The 20,005-nt window shown below is 35.2% G+C and overlaps 1 protein-coding gene across 8 annotated transcripts in view; it reads right to left on the reverse strand.

Moving 5' to 3' along the window:
• The window catches only part of CYLD (CYLD lysine 63 deubiquitinase), a 60,192-nt gene that overhangs the window by 7,527 nt on the left and 32,660 nt on the right, over nt 1-20,005 (reverse strand). For 5 of the 8 annotated variants that reach the window (XM_009196415.4, XM_017953351.3, XM_021931956.2 and 2 more), the window contains 13 exons: nt 19,228-19,236; nt 18,120-18,218; nt 16,463-16,579; nt 14,372-14,751; nt 13,003-13,168; nt 11,941-12,082; nt 9,994-10,116; nt 7,494-7,585; nt 6,590-6,656; nt 2,769-2,901; nt 1,753-1,861; nt 830-948; nt 54-270 (listed from right to left, as the gene is read on the reverse strand). In XM_009196415.4, coding sequence (XP_009194679.1) covers nt 54-270; nt 830-948; nt 1,753-1,861; nt 2,769-2,901; nt 6,590-6,656; nt 7,494-7,585; nt 9,994-10,116; nt 11,941-12,082; nt 13,003-13,168; nt 14,372-14,751; nt 16,463-16,579; nt 18,120-18,218; nt 19,228-19,236 — 1,773 coding nt within the window. The remainder of the gene's footprint in view (nt 1-53; nt 271-829; nt 949-1,752; nt 1,862-2,768; nt 2,902-6,589; nt 6,657-7,493; nt 7,586-9,993; nt 10,117-11,940; nt 12,083-13,002; nt 13,169-14,371; nt 14,752-16,462; nt 16,580-18,119; nt 18,219-19,227; nt 19,237-20,005) is intronic. The other 3 variants (XM_009196417.4, XM_003916866.5, XM_003916867.5) reach the window with 1 other exon arrangement.

Here is a 20,005-nt window from a genome sequence, read left to right on the forward strand (position 1 = left end):
CCACTACAAACCAGAACCCAGTGCCACATGCAGAAGAAAGGCATTTTCAGTACCATCCCGATCGGCCATGCTGTCAAAGAAGAGCCAGGCGGAGTCGTCCTTCCCATACTTCACAAAAGCAACATAGTGGCTTGTTTCTATGCAGAGAACAGCAAATAACTCCATCTTCTGGCAAGGGATGCAGCCGTGTCTCCAGTCCCAGTCAGGTAAGTCTTTGGGAAGTGACACTGGGTTATATTTATGATTCAGCCTCTTGGGATGAAGGTGGACCTAAAATGGACCATGAAAAGAATATCATTAGGTTGAGGTGGGTGGATCACAAGGTCAGGAGTTCAAGACCAGCCTGGCCAAGATGGTGAAACCCTGCCTCTGTTAAAAATACAAAAATTAGCTGGGTGTGGTGGCGGGCACCTGTAATCCCAGCTACTTGGGAGGCTGAGGCAGGATAATGGCTTGAACCCGGAAGGCAGAGGTTGCAGTGAGCCAAATCATGCCACTGCACTCCAGTCTGGGCATTAGAGCAAGACTCAGTCTTGAAAAAACAAAAACAAAAACACCCAAAAACAAACATGTCATTGATGAGCGAAACTCAACGTGTCAAGTGAATGGGCTTCCTTACTCTTGTTAAATGCATCCCTTACTCATAGTAATCAAGTACTTCACCAACAGCTCTCAAATAAACAGAAAAGGCAAAAGCAACACAATTTTATTATGAATTTTTAACTGTTAATTATGATTTTAAAAACTTTCCAAAACCAGCATTCTGTTTTCAACTATAAATAAGTTACTGTTCAACAAAAGTTAGTCCATTAAGTGAAGGGAAACTCACTTGAGTGTTGCAGGTTTTACAAAACTGCTTGATTTTTCCAGCTGAGATGTCCGGATCGTCGTAGCATTCTCTACACTCATACATTGCAAGCCCTCCACATATCCGGCACTGTCTGGGAGCTGAAATGTGGGGAGGGGGAGGGAAGTTAAGAGGGCTTTAAAAAATGTTTTCTTTCATTAAGAAGATGTAAAGAAAAGTTAGCCTGTAAAAAGGATAATGTTCATGGCTTCAAAAAAGTCTCTTTCTCTTCCATCCACTTAAGCTCTCAGTTAGTATCTGAAATATCTTTAAAAACATTTTATCAGACCAAATAATTTTTCTAAATAGTGTCTCCTAGAGTGTTTTCCCCTTCATTATAAAATGCCCATTGATGAAAATTCAAAGATACAAGAAAGTATAAAGGAGAAAACTAAAAGCATCTACAATTTCAGTTGGCAGGAGATAACCACTGTCAATATGATTATGAATTTTCTCTAATAATTTCGTATCTGAATATTTACATAAGTATATATGTGTGTGTGTGTATATATATGGCCCCTTTTGTAGAACATATCAATGTACTTACCTTTCCACTTAATATTACACCATGACCATTTTCATACACACTGGTCTTCAAAACCATGAATTTTAATGGCAGTAGTGTAATTGTTAGATACACACTCCTCTGGTTAATATTCAAGTTGTTTCTAATTTCTTAATCATATGATAATAAGTATGTTTGCATATCAAATTATTTTCATTTCTATTTTCTCAGAATAAATTCCTAGAAATAAAATGACTGGTTTCATATTTTCCAGGCTCTTCAGATACTCAATTGCCTTGGGAAATACTGTGTCCAGTTAGAGTCTAACCCACAACTGATGGGAATTATCTGACAATTTCCACAAAACCAACAAAACAAACTAAAAAAATCTCATACTTACTGTCTTCAAGTAAATCGGTTATATTTAATTCCAGAGAAGGAAAAATTTTTTTAAATAGTTTAAAGTCTTTTCCAAATCGAGGCATCTGAATAATCAGACATGATGGTGCCTATAAAAAAGACGGATATTTTTAGAATCAAAGTGTTAAAAAAAACTTTTCCCTATGAAACCAAAATAGTCATGGCTGTCAAACAAAACAGTGAGTTCTGCCTTAATATTGGTGTCCTATGAAATAGGATCCATATGTCACCATGGGCTGTGGACACAGGACACCAACAAGCCACAGGTCTTCAAGTGGCTCATGATCGCAGGGACACACTAGCACCTCGAGGTTACGAAGTTCAATAATCTCGGGTCTCAGATAAAATCATGGCATTTTATTTGGGTTTATATTTATTAAAGGTTTTGGAAAGGCTGTTTTTGCAAATATGATACAGAAAATATCATCACAGAAGGAGACTGCTCATTATATTTCAACAAATAAATAACTGTGGCTTTTCAGGTTTTATCAAAAATGATTTCAGAAATGAATACAATCAAAATAAACCACAAGCATATACTATTAAAATTATGGAGATTCTTAGACAATAAAAGAAAAATCATTTCTATCACTTGTTCTTTGGCAAATATAAATGAATTTATAGACATTTTGTCTCTTAATGAAGGGGGAAAAGTACACACTACATTTTGATATATTTGGGTAATATGCTTGGGTAAAATGGCATTTAAAAAAACATGTCTCCTTTTGCTTTAAACGACCTAAAATTTTTCAAGTTACGCAAATTAGCTTGGTGTTTTCTTTGGCAGCAGAAATCCAAAAAATTCAATCTTAATTCTAAGACATTTTCTGTAAAGGCAAAGTTGAAACACTGCATACTTTTTAAAATTTATGTTTCTTAACAGTTTGTGTTTCAAACTGTTCTCAGCTAGTTAAAATCAATAGACACTGAATCTACCAAAAGTCTTAAGACTCCCACAGACTTTCATATAAAATGCCACAGACAAGTAACACTAACCTCTGCAAATTTCAGGTTACTGTTGATGAAAGACCATTCTAACAACTGCTGAATTGTGGGAACTCCAACTTTCTCATTTTTTTCCATAAAAATTTGATAGAAGTAACAATCTTGTACCTTTTGACCTGCTGATCTAAAAACATGCAGAGAAAAAAATACATACAACCTATTTATTAAATGCTTAAATCAAAACGTGAAGTTGTCCCAGCAGTATTTGAGAACAGAAAAACCATAAAATTGATGGTGTAGCTTTGGATAGTCAGAACAACAGAGGGAAATAAATGATTTGAATAAAATAATTAAATGTGCTTAGGCACAAGACCTTATACATGATTTGTTTAGTTTTTAGATTGGAAAGTTCTCTTAGTGATTAGGAAAATAATAATGGAATAATAATCCCAATCAAGAAGCACTGTGTGAACAGAACTAACCAAAAGGTAAATCACTTAGTACAATTTCACTGCCCAAATCTAGAAAGCAGCAAACTGTATTTAATGCCTGAATATAAATTATTATGTGCCTGGATGTGACACATTCTTAGCAGACCTTCTAGACCAAACTTTTCATTTCTAAAATGAAGACGCTGAGATCTAGGGAAGGAGAATGACTTCTCAGCAAGTCAAAAGCAGAGCTGAGTACAGAACCCAGAGGCCCTAACTGCTGCTTACCATTCTTTCCGCTAAAGCATGCTGATAGTCACTCGTTTATTCAACAAATACCAAGTAAGCACCTACCATATGCCAATCATAGTGTTACTCTTATATTTTCAGCATCTTTCCTTCTAAATATTTTACTATAGCATGGCATTAGTCTTTAAGACTAACTGTACCAGAAGGACTAATAATCCTTAAGTTTACTATTTACCTTTTCAGCACAATTTCTGGATATAAAGTTAGACTGTTTATATCTAAACTTATATCTAGATTTCAAGATTTTTAGCAGGAAATATTAACATAGTTTTCACTTAAAAAAAAAAAAAAAACTCAGCTATTCAGAGATCAGCCTACAGAAATCCTCAGCTTCCCAAAGCAACTTACATCCCCAAATAAACAAAACTTAACTGATAACAAAACAGGAGATTCTGGAGACCCACAGCAAATACAAACAGATGATAATCAAAAAACCTGAAGGCTACGCTATACCAATGTTTTAATCAGTTGTTGATGACTATGACAAAAGACCAGAATTTTTCTGTGAAAGTCAAAAAGCATAGAAAATTAACAGTTTACAGGAAAAAAAAATAAGAGAGGAAAATAAGAAACCAGGAAGTAGTAGAGGTTAAGTAGTTGTAATCATAATAATGGCAGCAGGGGAGGAGGGCTGGTCGTTGAACGGAGCAGTGCATTGCAAACACTAAGAGAAAGGAGGCAGAAATGAGGATGGAGAAGACAATTTACTAATTTCTTGACTTTCCCTTGTTTCTTGCATCCCACTCCTTTATTCTAAACTCAGTTTTGTTTTACTGAAGCACATTCTATAGTAGGTCTCTGAATGGTAATTTAGTACTGGTTCTTCCTGCTCCGAAATTCTGAATATTTTTATTCTTAGAATTTCAGTCTATCAAAAATTCTAAAAATTCTTCAGCTATTATCTGTTGAAACATTGCCTTTTCCCTATTCTCTCTAGTATCTGCTTCTGGAACTCCAGTTAGAATCCATCTTCCATGTGTATTATGCTCGCTCTCTTGTTTTCCAACTCTTTATTCCTTTGTGCAACATTCTGGGTACTTTCTTCAGCTCTGTCTTCCCAATGAGCAATTCTCTCTTTAGCTGTGCACACTGCGTCAATGAGGTAACATCATGATATAGTTTCTATTTCTGGAGATTCTGTCTTTGGTTATTTGATTCTGTTTATCAAATCTGTTTTACGTTTCATTGGCATCTAGTTCTTTTGTCTCTTCAATCATTTAAGAACATCTTATGGTCTCTTTTAGACTATCTAATTATTTCAGATTTTTTAAGGTACTCATCCTATTTGTCGCATCTGCTGACTCTGTCTGTCAAAACGAAACGCTAGTGGAGGGGAAGAATTACTCTGGAAAAAGAGCCAACTTAGAATATTTATAATCTTTAAAAAGTGATTCTCAATATGAAGAGGTTGTTTGCAGGTGTAAAGGGGACAGTGTACCCTTCAGGGGGTGTAAGAACTTCCCAGGGCCCTTTCAAGTCCCACAAGGCATTCAGACTCTGAGATATATTCAGAGATGCCCTGATCCCTCCCTACCCGCTCTGAGGATCACTGCAATATTCAACCTATGTTATTACTGGGTGTGTATTACATTCCATAAGTGTGTAGGCTAAAAAAGGGGGTAAAGAGGATGAAAACAACTGTTTGAAGCATCTGAAATTTATCTCTTTAAAATGAAAAACCAAATTGACTTTTTTCTCCCACAGTGCCTTCTAGGTTTCCTACATCATGTACTAAACATATCTTTCCTTTCCCATTTCTGTTTGAAAGTTGACTTATAAGACACTGAAATTCTACATGCAGTTAATTCTATTTCTGAGCTTTCTATCTGGCCCCATTGATCCATATTTCTAATCTTATGCTAGTATCACACACTATTTTAAAGTCTATTGCTTTGCCTTCATAGCTTATAATAGAAATCTATTTTAAAAGCATTCTTCAAGATTTTGGCCCACTTCATTTTGTAGAGAACTCTAAATCCACTTTCCTGAAGTATGTTAAGATCTTGCTTGTGTGCAAATTATTACGTAATCATCTTTAAATTATTTAATTGTCCTACCCAGAATGCAATCTTTCTCACTAATTAATCAAATCCCTTTTAGCTCTGTATAAGTCTTTAAAAAATCTATCTCAATAAAATTGATTTCTTGGTATTTTATACTTTCATGAAGTATGAAATTACTTTTTCATATCTGCTTGAAGGTATACAGAAATGCTATTGATTTTTCCATGGATATTTTACGTAGACAAATTATGAATTCTTTTTTAGGTCATTTTCTAGGATTTTTTAGGTGTACATATGGCTATTATCATCTTTGAAGAGATAATATGAGCTCTTGATGGTTATATATCATGTCTCATTTCATTAATTAGAACTTCCCAAACAATATCAAACCACAGCCATGGCACTGTCCACCCTTCCTCTCTTCTCCTCACCCATCAATTCAAAAGTGGCATCAAACAATATCACTTTAAGACATAGAGATGAGGAAGAGTACTTGTCTATGCTTAGCTTTTTGGGAAGTCTATAGGATATCACTAAGATTCTCAACAGAGAAACCCAAGCTAAAATGTAAAAAAGGTTCATTGTTTAGACTGAGAACATTCAAACTACCTGGAAAGTTCAGTCATTTAGAACATTTCATTAAGAGCTTTACTACATTAAACAAGGCTTTCATTCAACATGGTGGGTGGGGAGGGGAGACAAAGTTATACAACTAAGAACAGGAAAGCTAATTTAAGACTAAATTTTTTGAGTGATGAGTAGACAGAAAACAGTGTTCCTGAAGTGTCTGATTAAGTTAGAATAAGATTTTTTTTTCTTAAAAGGTTCATTAATTGAAATTACGAAAATATATATACAGTATCAAAAGAAAATGATATGCAATAATACTTATCGCTAAGGTTAAAAATTATAGTACAAATTTACATTGGATTTGATCTTCAAGTAAACTATGGTACTGTGGCGAGGACAACAAATAAAATTAACTTGCATGATATTCCCCTAGCCTATTAAGAACCCTAAACAAATACAATATTAAGAAATCATTCTGGAAATCATGTCTGTTGAACAATGGCAGTGGAAATGAGAATTGTCTATTTTTCCAACGCTTCTAGAACAATTTAAAGGTTACCTTATTTTTAGCAAAGGTTCTACCCTTAAAATATGATGAAACAGGATATTCAAGAATTCCTCAGGATCTAGGAGAAAATTTAAAAATCAAATAAGTCACAGACAAAATTTTTAAATCATTTTATTTTTTATTTCTAACAGTCATATTTTAATACTGAATTCTGTTTCATTCACCCAATATTATTTCAATTAAAAGCACAGTTTTCAAGTTTTCCTGACAAAGGAAAAACACAAAAGACATTTAAAAGTTATAATCAAGTATTATGTTTCAATTTTGTTGTAAGTTTATTACATTTGAAAGGGTGCAACAGATCGCACATAATGAAATAGCTGTTATTTCTTTTGGGGGGTTTAAGGTAAGTGGAGTACAATCTGAAGTATGCCCTGTTTTTTCCTGCAAGCCTCTAAACATTACAGCTGGTTACAGTATGCTGCTGATAAGTTCAAAGTCAGGTGGTGAATCTTTGAGTAAACCCATTAGCTAGGAAGAGATTGAAACACTGATCCCTGACTATAAACTTAATCCTAGTCAGCAGCTTTCTAACTCCTTTTATAACAAGGAAAACTCAGTGGGAAAATGTAGAAAACCCAATGCAACTCTGCACCACAAGAGAGAAACAACTGAGAATATCATTGCTGGGTGGAAAGGAAAGGACTTTTTATTTAAGCATTTAGTATACTAGAACCAGCCAGCTTCTTAAAGGAGTTCATTATTCCACATCATCAATCACTTTTAGAAGAGAGGAAGAATTTACAAAAAGGGAAGATAACCATATATCACGTAGAAAGAAATTTCTAATTTAAAATAAAACCCCCCAACTACACAGACACACATTTCAGTTAATACTTTGACATGTGAATATGCTCTTCAGTTATGTTTAATGCATGTAAGTTAAGATGGTCACCTTTTTCTTCAGAGGTAAATCCTGATGCAGCCTCCACCTTTTCAAGTATTTTCCTCAGTTTCATAATTTTTGTGGCACACACATATCCATATCTATGTTAGTAAAAAACTATTAATTGATATTGGCATGTATTAAATTATATAACACATCTTAATCACACAGTTTTTTTCTTTTTTTTTTTTTTTTTGAGACAGAGTCTCACTCTGTCACTCAGGCTGGAGTGGTGCAACGGCCCGATCTTGGCTCACTGTAACCTCCGCTTCCCAGGCTCAAGAGATTCTCAAGCCTCAGCCACCAAAGTAACTGGGATTACAGGCGTGCACTACCATGTCCAGTTAATTTTTGTATTTTTAGTAGAGACAGCATTTCACCATGTTGGCCAGACTGCTCTTGAACTCCTGGCCTCAAGTGATCCACCTGCCTCGGCCTCCCAAAGTGCTGGGATTATAGGTGTGAGCCACCGTGCCCAGCCAACACATTTCTTATACAACTCCAGTATGTCATAAATCAATAGGTTAGACAATTAGTTTGAAGAAAACAATTACAGACTTCTTCTTGAAGCTTGCAAAATTAAAGATCTAGAACCAGAATTATTCTAGACACTATTATATGCTCTACAAGTAACTGTCTTACACTAATACAATACAAAAATTATTTTAAGTTTGTGGTGACTAATTTTTTAAATAATATTTGCTTGGGAAATTAAAGCATTTACTTTATAAAGCAGAATATACAATTTTGAGAGAGAGTATCCTTTTAATAGTAAAGTGTGAAACAGCCACCAAGGGAAACGGGAAAAGGAATTTATAAGAAACTGAAAATCTAAAATCTGCAATCAAACCAACTGGCATAATGATGACATTTTCTCTCTTCTTTGTCTGAATGCAAGACACATTCAATAAGTTTAATATCACTTTAAATTTGTAATTCTAAAAATGGCTTCAGAGGACAACTTAGTGGCTACCATAAGTTTACTAAGGACAAGTCAGAACTAGCTAATTTTATATCCACTTTTTATACTATTCATTCACTCGTTCGTTTCCTGCAACCAATGCAGACTGAGAATCTACCACTTACATAGTAATGTAACTTGTCAGCCACTGGGAATACAAAACGAGTATAAAAAGACAGAGTGTCTGAAGAAAAGCAGAGATTTCAGCACCAAATAAAACCAGCCAGCTATATACAGATATGAATGCTACAGACACAGACACAGGGAATCCTGATCACAACAGGGCATCTGACCAGTTTCTTACTGTACACAGGGTAAGAAAGTGTGATTAACTATGATTCTTAACCGGCTGAACAATAGAATCCGAAGAATGTTTATTAATGAACTTATGGTACTTTGGAAGGAAGGAAGGAGGTGGTAACATCCCTTAGAGTTTCGGGTTTGACCTGTCTTGTTCCAGTATCAATTACTTGGGGAAAAAAATAGTATGTTTAAAAATTTGCATAAGATAAAATAATTGATGTGAAAATCAAGATTCACAATTATCTTAAAAGGTAAGATCATTAGAGAATTCATTACAGAATTTAAGGAAAGCAAAAGATTCAAGTGAGGAAATTTATTCTCTTATAATTTACTTTCCTAGTCATGTGATATAGCAGATAATTTGGGATGCTCATTGTATTTGAGTATTCTGCTTTTTTGGTTCAAATTTGATATAAAACTATTTTTTACTTTACTTGATAAATAAGAACAGTATATAAAAGGATTCAAATTTATCTTAATATGGACTTTAAATTATATCGCTTTCTCTCTACACTCCTGAATGAACAAATTTGTTTTATGATCTATCGCCCTAATTCTTCGTAGTTTAAATTTTATAATGTGACATTATCACATATCACTACTACCACTTATTCAAAGTCTTTACTAGATATCTGTCACTTGTGCTTGTACCATTACAAATTGCTTCCTGTGGCCATAAAAAGACATATTTATAATTCCTAAAGTAGGAAATGGAAAAATAATCACCTTTTTAAGGCAGGTGGAAAGAGGCCAAATATATTCCTTTAACCAAAAAATATGGCACTAAAATACATCTCATCTGTTGCTAGTCCAAAGTATTAAACATTAGCTATTCTATAAAGAATTTCCCTGGTTCCTTTTCTTTCAGATTTAATCTGAAAGACTATATCAATTTAACTAATAAGCATGATTACTTGTAGCAGAGGTGTTGGAATAAACTATTTTAAAAGATAAGAATTCTAAGTATTATGTATTAGCTTTCCTAAATGTACTGCAATTGCTAAATTATAGTTTACTCTAGCAAAATGGGTTAAATCATTTCAAGGAATATGCTATCAGATTTAAGAAATTAAATAAACAAAAAAGTACAAGGACCAAAGGTTTAAAAATGTAATATTTTACCATGAGAACTAATTTTCCCCCATCTCTTATTATATGAAGACAAGGTATAAATTAATTACTATACCAGAAAACAGCAAATAGAACACCATGTAAAGGCAAAATAGCAATATGTCTTCTACTTACATTCTCAGAGGATTAACAATTTCTGTCCTCAGTAACTCTTGGGTTTCACTATAATATTCTACATCATTCTTTTCTTTGGGTCTAAGTAACACAGTGTCCAGAACAGAACTAAAAGCAAATAAGCTGCAAAAGAAAAAGGATATTTTTCTTCATGCTATAAACATATTTTTCAAGAAATAGATTTTTTAAAGAATTAGAAGAGGAAAAGAAGTAAAGTCTAGAGAAGAAATAACGTAACAATTTGTGTTTTTCGTTAACACAGGTACCAGGACCCCTGTGAAGATGCCCATGGTTCAATCATCAGGACCTACAGATCTTTCCATGTTAAGGACAATACCAATAATACTGAAAAAGCAAACTGCAGATCAACGGTGTTAAAGGATAACAATGTGCCCATAGAATATTAAAAAATAAAACTTCTTTGCAAAAGTTGAAAGAGGGACTACAAATCTGTCAAATTACAGACAACAGAGGACATCATTTATAAACAACTTCCCGAAGCAAGCACTACTCAGTGCCTCACTTAATATCACTTATGAGTGACTAACAGGCCAGGTGCGGTGGCTCATGCATGTAATTCCAGCACTTTGGGAGGCCGAGACGGGTGAATCACCTAAGGTCAGGAGTTTGAGACCAGCCCAACTAATATGGTGAAACCCCATCTCTACTAAAAATACAAAAATTAGCTGGGCATGATGGAGTACACCTGAAGTCCCAGCTACTTGGGAGGCTGAGACAGGAGAATCGCTCGAACCCAGGAGGCGGAGGTTCCAGTGAGCCAAGATCGCACCACTGCATTCCAGCCTGGGTGACAGAGCGAGACTCCATCTCAAAAAAATAAATAAATAAAATGAGTGACAGCAGTAACTTGCTGGTATCAAAGAAAAAGAAAATTTAGCTAATACAGATTTTTATCAGGAAATCTAAAGAATATATCAATGCTGTAAGGCTTGTTTTTATCAAAGTATTCTGCAAATAAAATGACCACCACTTTATTCTCCCTACTTTAAAAATGTTAACATCCCATATTAACTTCCTAATTCTTATCATCTGGCTACAGAACTGGCAGGCTACTCTCAATTTAGCTCAGTCTACAATCCTCAGAACCTAAAGATTCTTGGTTCAATCTCCAGAGCTTAAAGATCCTTGCAATGTTAAGGCTGGGCATGGTGGCTCATGCCTGTAATCCCAAGCACTTTGGGAGGCCAAGGCAGGTAGATAATTTGAGGTCAGAAGTTCGAGACCAGCCTGGCCAACATGGTGAAACCCCATCTCTACTGAAAATACAAAAAAAAAAAAAAAAAACGTTAGCTGGAAGTGGTGATGCAGCCAGTAATCCCAGCTACTCAGGAGGCTGAGTCAAGAGAATCGCTTGAACCTGGGAGGCAAAGGTCGCAGTGAGCCCAGATTGTGCCACTGCACTCCAGCCTGGGGGACAGAGTTAGACTCTGTCTCAAAAAATATATATATATATTGCAATGTTAAGTTGTTCCACTTTGGAAAAAAATTGCATATATGAGGGCAGCAGTGCTGCTACTGAAAATCGTTTTTTAAAAGAAAGTAGTTTTATGACTGCCTTTACCTACTAAAAGAAATACAGCACACAACAGCCAATGGCTTTACTGCAAGTTATGTTGTTTGACACTTGCACAACTATTTCCCAGATACCTTCTGTATATCTATTTCATTTGTAACAATTTCATTTGTAACAATATCATTCACCTTTCTGGATACAGAAACATGAGAGGACATTCAAAAGCTTCCAAGGAGTATGTCATGAAAAGCAAATTTGCCTTTCGATCCTGACCCATGGTCATCAAGTTTCTCTGCTCAGAGGCAGGTGGCAGTTTCTTGCACACACACTCACACACGCACACACACACACCCCCATATGCGTCCCTGCCCTCATGGCACTATCTATACCTATTGTATTTATTTTACACTTACCAGAATAAGGTTGAGTCTAAGTAACAAGAATTGTAATGACCCTGAATGCCTTTCTTCTTCCCAATCATTATCTCCAAGCCTTCTTTTTCCATTTTTGGTGGAGTATTTTCTTCTACTACTTCACTTAAGTAGCCTCCAAATGCTGAAAAGATTTTTTTTTTAAAAAGTAAATGAATTCTTTTAAACTATTACAATATGTATTCCCATAAATGTTTTTTCATTTTAAAACGTTTTCGTATTTTGATGCAAAATTTGTTTCTTAACTTTAAGTGGAAAGTAGGCTTTGGTTAACTGCTATTCAACTTGGCTTATAAAAACTGCTATTGTTCATTTTCAACTTCATTTCCTCCAAGATTTAAAAACACACTTTAGGGTATTATGTGTAAAAAGCATCTGTCAAGTAAAATATGTTTCCCAAATATTTTACTATTTATCTGAAGATGCTTCATTTTCAAGTTTGAAAAGAAAATGAAAATTCCAAAGTACTATTTCAACATAATAAGAAGTGTTTTTCATAAAGATGGCTTTCCTGTTTGCACCTGCTGAAGCCCCAAGACGCTTTTTCACTATTATGTAAAAGTGGAAAGGAACAGCACCAGGAAACTGCCACCAATTACACGTGATGAGGAGAGCTGTCCTCCAGCAATCAGTTGAAATCTACTTCCTTCACCAAAATGCTGATTTCTTTGTAAGATACACTCACTGCTGTACTTAAACAAGATACTGTGAGGGAAGTCAGTTAAAAAAAAAAAAAAGGTCACATTTCAATTTCTACCACTAGCATTGCTGAAAACTAAATGTCTGTCACCAACAGGAAGAGAAAAACAAATCACACTATTATTCACTTTATAAGTCCCAAACACACATCCTAATACTTTTTAAAGATGTCCCCTCTTAAAACAACTTTCTTATACACCATGCAACATTTTTACTGATTTAAAGCTTAATGAGAGTTGGCAAGAAATATATTAAAACACTGTCACCATCACCTAATATAACATGATATGAGATTAGAATTAGAGTCATTCCAGGTTGTTAAGTAAACGAAAAGCATCCAAATACCTAAGGAGTTACAGCGCTCGATCTGATTGGAAACCGGCTGCAATGATGCAAACCTAGAGTCAGGCCTGCAGCTCTTCAGTTTCACAAACAGTGCCTTCTTCAGGGCACAGGTGAAATACCGAGTGCCTCTGAAGGTTCCATCCGTACAGCCTGCACACTCATCTTCCTGAAAAAGAAATGCTTCAATATGCATTATACCGTGCCTTACAGAGACAGTATACAAAGAACTAAGGTTTCTAAGACCTGTTTCTAGTATACCCTTTCCCACCACTCCCTCTTCGCACCTGTACGGAGAACCTCGTCAAGAAAAAGTTGAGTAATCAGTGCTTCAGCCCACAGCTACTGATTTAAGAAGTGAATTCCTTAATCCAGCATAAAGCCCTTCTTGTATTTCCTTTCAGAATATATGCTTCAACCTCCCCTGGTTAAACAGGCTTTCCCGCACCATTTCTACAAGCATTAAAACAGGCAGGGAAGGAGAAGGCTATTTATTTTAATCCTCATTCTTGCCTTCCCGCCATGCCCCACAAGATAGTATTCACTAGCATGGAAACAAATAAGAAAAAAAAAAAAAAGAAAGAAATATATTTAAATTGGCCAGGTGCGGTGGCTCATGCCCATAATCCTAGCACTTTAGGAGGCCGAGGCGGGCGGATCACTTGAGTCCAGGAGTTTGAGACCAGCCTGGGCAACATGGCGAAACCCTGTCTCTACTAAAAATACAAAAAACTAGCCAAGCATGGTGGTGCATGTCTGTATTCTAGCTACTCAGGTAACTGAGGCAGGAGAACAGCTTGAGCCCAGGAGGTCAAGGCTGCAGTGAGCCCTGACCGTGCTACTGCACTCCAGCCTGGGCGATAGAGTGAGACCCCATCTCTAAATAAATGCTAAACATACTCAACTTCTCCTTTCCTGATTACAAAATATCAAACGATATGTTCTCCTGATCTCTAAAGGGAAAACCTTTCCCTCTAGCAAAGGTCTCAAAAGATCTCTAAAAATGGTGATTAATTTTAAAGCCAGTGATATAATTCTTAGAACTGACCAGGGGAAGTGGCTGAAGAAGAAAGACAAAAGATGATGGCAAATTTGTTTGATTTACTAAATTTGGTTTAATATAAGGAGCCTAAATCGATTGGCCTAAAAATCAACTTTCATTCCTTGAACGTAAATCAACTAACATTAGGACAAGTGGGTCGCAAGCCTCAGGGGTGGCAAAGGGAAGTCAGGCAACATGGTGAGAAAATTCTTCTGCAGTGATAGCTTTTCTGACAAATATAACAGTTTGTCAAAAAGCATATAATAGGGTGAAATCTGCATAAAACCTCATAGAGAAAAAAATTGAAATTTTGGGGTCAAGTTAAATTACCAGTTCCAGTCCAGCAAGTACTTCATTCAGTCCTGGGGGCTGACCGATCCAACGGATTACCCCGTAGAAAGGAGGGTTCTCCTTAACTTCAGCCAGTGAGCCCACTTCTAGACCATGTGAGTTCCCAGGAGGCATAGCCAAGGGTGGACTCTCTTGCACGGGTGCAGTGTTTAGCTCTTCCATCACAGACTGGGCTGACAGAGAAAGTGGACTGTGGCCAATACTTCCATTGGTATTGGGCATCTTTGTGAGACTGAACGGTAAAGAGTGGAATCTGTTCTCGGTGGACAGTGAGTTCACAGGAGGAGGCTGGAGTGGTGGTGAAGAACGGTCAAAGTCTGTAGATATCTCTGTAAGAGATTTTGCAGGGTCTTCTGCAACTAAAAAATTATTCCTAATTAGAGAAATGTATTCAAGGATATCGACTCTGTCTTCCATTTCTAAAACTTAATATACAGATATAGTCCAACCGCCCACCTGACCTCCCTGCTATTAATAGTACTCTCATAGGCACAAAGTTACTATCTCCAACAGTGTTCTCGCTTCTCCCTCCACCTCCATATTTATGCACCTCAGTCAATGGCACCCAATTGTTCAAACCAAAAAATCTTCATCAGTGGGTATCGTATAGGTGATAGTCTTTGTCCAAAATACAATTAATTGAGAAAGCAGTACAAAAAGATACCGAAAACCTTAAGAAACGCTTCTAAATAACTAATGGATCAAAAAAGAAATAATAAGTTTTAACAATAAAGAAAAACGAGAAAAAGAAACAAAGAAAGAAAGAATCCTTGCGGAACATGGCTAAATTAATACTTACAAGGGAATTTTATAGGCTTAATTGCTTATTTCAGAAAAAAACAAAAGCTAAATATGAACTCAGCATACAACTTGGGAAGTTAAAAGAACAGAATAACCCCCAAAAAGGTAGAGAAGAATAAACTAAAGAACAGAAACAATAGAAGAGAGAAAACAAACATACAATAAGAAGTTCAAAGCCAGAACAAACACAAACACACAATGTAATTTAAGAGAAACCAAACACATGATAAAGAGAGCCACGGCCAAAAGCTATTTCCTTAAAATGACTAATACATTTGACAGGCAGGTACTGCAGATCATTGAGGGAAGAATGAACTTCTTACTAAATGCTGTTGAGATAACTGGTTATCCATATGTTTTAAAAAAATTAAACTGGAATCCTACTCATACTCTATACGAAAATCAGCTCAGGTGGCTTAAAGACAAATGCGGCAGGCAAAACTCTAAAGGCTGGGAGACCACAGAGTAAGGCCTGTTTGCCTTTCCATTCTCATCTCGTGAGTGTCACGCCTCTTTCTCTGTTCCAGTGCCTGGCAAACACCAGCTTCCATTCTTCCACGAGGACTTTCCATATGCTAGTTCTTCTCCCGAGGAGGTTCTGGCCCCTTTCACTTTGTCATCTGTCACTCCTCTGGTAAACCTAAGCATGTGTCACGGCCCCAAAGAAACATCTCCAAGACGCTGAGAAAAGTCATCTTTGGTGTATTCTCACAGCATCACGCACCTTCACTGCACACAGCACCAAGGCAACTCTACTTCTGTGTCTGTGGTTGTTTGATTAATTTCTGTCTCAACAACTTAACTGCAAACTCACAAAGGGCACGAACCATGTCTACTTTTTCTCACCATTTTCATCTTGATCCCTAAAAGAATGCCTGGCAATCATAAGCACTCAATAAATATTTGTTGAACAAATGAACAAAGAAAAGAATAAACTAGACGAAAATGATGTCCCAGGACCAAGGGAAGATAAACTTTTTTAAAAGGGAGTGCTTTAAAGAGGCCAGGAAGGAACCAGACAGAAATCTTCCACCCTAAATAGATCGGTTAAAGGAAAAGAACAAATTACTAATCCACTTCTTAAACATTTTAATAATCTTAACAGCAGTACAGTTCAAACTGTGTACAATATTTTAGTTCAGCAATATTACAAAGAGTGGTCTACTTACTCTGTTTCCAAAAACTACAAATATTGCTATAAAAAGCCATTTTTATTTGATGAGTTAAAAAGAAAGGATCATTATAAAGAGCACTAAAATTACAGATTACCTTCATCAATGTACCATGTATTTTTTGATTTGGATTGTGGTTGTGAGTCAACAGAAGACCCATTTAAGGTATAAAATAATTCAGATCTGTTTCTATTTCCAGGGTCTGAGGTAGATCCTATAGAACAAGAAAAGTTTCATTTAAAAATAAAGTCAATATAGCATCAAAGGTTTTTCTAGTAAGACAAATTAATATGCATATGATGTTAATAACTGTTTACATAACCAATAAATGTATATAAACACAATATGTTTTTTAACTGTCTTCAGCTTTTAAAAATTTGGTAACCATTTTGGCAATATTAAAAATATTCTTCAGCCCAAAAGTCAATATAGGAGGGAAACAGGAGTAAGTGAAAAGAAAGGTCCACTCATTTAAAAAAAAATGAACTGCTTTAAGACATTGTTCCATGTACCACAGCTTATTTTTAAATGTCAAAATCACCATTCCCCAGCTTCATTTGATAGACCCACTGGTTCACAAATTTAACCTATTATTTTAAAAGAAGGTAATCCTCAAATGCTATATATAAATCGATACACAAATTATGTTTAAAAATAGTTAAGTTTTAAACATTTTGGAATTTTTGGTCATCAAATTCTTTGTATCTTTGAAAAAATCAAGCACTATTATTTCTTATAGATTGGATTTATTGTATGTGAGAGGGCAAGTGTAGCTATGCCACAGCCATTTCAAGACATTACCTTGCCTCAGTATTAATTCAAGGACGTGCCACACACAGTGGGGGGCAGTGGGCTCTCCAGAACCCACAAAAAAACTGATTTTCCTTTTCAAATTAAAGTAGGTAGCTGTACATTTTATAACTTTAAGATCTACTACAATACAATTAACACGACATATCTTAAGAAAATCTTTAGTCTGTTTCTATTTAAATGAGAGTAGCAAGTTTGAGCTATCCTGTATAGATCTATAGGTTAACACAAAAAAGACTGTTACCTATATATCCTGTAATTAATCCTAAGTCTCCCAGGCTCCAATGTCACACAAAATAATTCTTAAAGTACAATTTCCTTTTAAATGAGCCAAAATTGTAATAATTGAGGAAAAAATATTCTTCTTCTAACCCGTATCTGAGTTAACAAAAATTCTTAGAGCCTTTTTAATGAGCTGTTTGGCTTGTATAACTACCATTCTATAAATCTATGAAGTATGTGAAAGCTAACAAAAAAAGAGCTGTAAGCTCCACACATATTGTGAGGAAGCTTCTGGGAAAGAAAATAAATTTTTGCTTAGCAGTTTGAGATTTAATTTGTGCCACATCTAGTCAGTAAAATCCATTTAATTAATCTCTAGTATACTTTATCCTATATAACATTATCCATAAAGGATTATTTTACACAGTTGCAATCCTAAACTACACATACAAATATTCCAAGTAAGGAGTTCCAAAAACCAGTTGATTATAGACCAGCAAAACACACAAGTCCTTATAGGGAACTCTTCCTGAGGTAAAAAAGGCTGGGAACAGTTGGCTTAAACAATATTTATATACAAGCTTTAGTTTCACTACTAAAAATGTTTGAAAGAAAAAAAGTCTACATACATGTTCAGAAGTAATAGCTTATAACGTTTTTTAATACTATGGCAAATTAGGCATTATGTAAATTACTAAAGGTTATATGCTATTAATCCATACCTGTAGCCTTTGGTTTATTATGACTGGATGAACCTTTGTCCCCAACACCTCTTGACATAAAGGCAAGTTTGGGAGGCCTCCTTTCCTGTGTCACGCTCTCTGAAACAGTGAACATGTTTTTTAAAGATAAAGGCAAATTCTTACAGAAAAGAAACAATCAAGAAAGCAATGACAGTAACAAAATTAAAAAAAAAAAAACCCTCTTTCCACAAAAAGGCAGAATTTTTAGTTTTACAAATTATTTTTAAAGGCCATCAAAAGTATTGAAAAAGATAATACCATGGGGGAAAAATCAATGCTGTATTTCAAAATGTAATTTCTATAAGAAAATACCCTCTCAAAATACAATTCAGCTAAATGCTTTAACCTCCTGAAAATTTAATTGCTTGTAGTCAATTTTATTTGATCTCTTAGAACACAACAAAGAAAATCTTACTCAGTTTTTTTACAGCATTTCCCAAATCAGCAGGCCTAGAACACCCCTGTGTATTATAAAGTGTTTCGAACTCAAATATTTCTTGAAGATGCTGAGATAAACAAAGATAAATAATTTCTTTACTGCATGGAACCAGAACCTTTAATATGCTAATGCGCATTGTGAATTGCTCAGGGAGAAACAAAATAAATTTACTGATAAAAATTTTTATGCCACTTTGCTTAGCATCTTAGATTAATATATTTCATGAACACAGTTTGAAAAAAGCCTGGTTAGGAACATGTGTCATCGTTAGGAAAGTTCTGGTTAAGAACATGTATCTGCTTTTAAAAACATATATGTTAAGAATAACACAGATGTGTATACAAACACATATATATACAGGAGGAAAACATAGAGAATTACACACAGATTAAAAATACAGAAAGCCAGAGACATAACAATAATATATATGAAAAAACACTCAAAATTATTTCTGAAATATAGGTGTAATAAGTGTGGCAAACTTGTTTTGAATACAAAGACCACTCTAGACCTTAAAGCCCAGCAATGATCATAAAATACTCCTAAATACTGATCAAGGCAATGTAGAAGAGGCAGTGTGGAAAGTTCTTCCTTTGAAAAATTCAACAACACATCCGTGGAGTCCAACACGACACTTAGGAGTCATACCTGATAAAGCTGTGTGTCAGCAAAAACGATATCACCCACAGTGGATTTGAGGACAGAAAGAAAGAAATAGGAAAATTTTTACATTTTAAACACAAGGAAAAGACTTTTCTTTAAAAAAAGAGGAAATCATACTAAATGAATTATATGTAAATACTTGGTAACTTTTTCCATGGTTGAAGGAGAAGGGGGATGTATTACTAAACTATATCTTAAACATCTCATAATACGATCCAATAGAATATGAAAATATTTTAATTCAAAAATTATACCAGTTAACCATGATTTCCATCAAGTGATATAAGAAGAGAAAAGCTACGTACTAATACTGTGGTCCCCACTTATCCACACTTTTACCTTCGATGGTATCAGTTACCCACAGTCAACCACTGTCCAAAAATATTAAATGAAAAATTGCAGAAACAGACAATTCGTAAGTTTTAAGTTGCATACTGTTCTGAGTATTATAACGAAATCTTGCACCATCCTAATCTATAACCCCTGGACACGACCCATCCCCCTGTCCAGCATCTCCACACTGTGTCTACTCCCTGCCTTGGTAGTCACTTGGTAGCCACCTCAGCCATCAGATCAACTACTGCAGTATCACAGTGCTCATGTTCAAGTCACCCTTATTTTACTTAATAATAGTTCTGAAGTACAAGAGTAATGATGTTGCCATATTGTTATTATTGTCTCTTTTCCGATTAATTATTGTTTTTAATATCTTATTGTGCCTACTATATAAATTAAACTTTATCAGAGGCATGAATGTAGAGGA

The sequence above is a fragment of the Papio anubis genome, chromosome 18 (genome assembly GCF_008728515.1).
Source record: "Papio anubis isolate 15944 chromosome 18, Panubis1.0, whole genome shotgun sequence".
Taxonomy (NCBI): domain Eukaryota; kingdom Metazoa; phylum Chordata; class Mammalia; order Primates; family Cercopithecidae; genus Papio; species Papio anubis.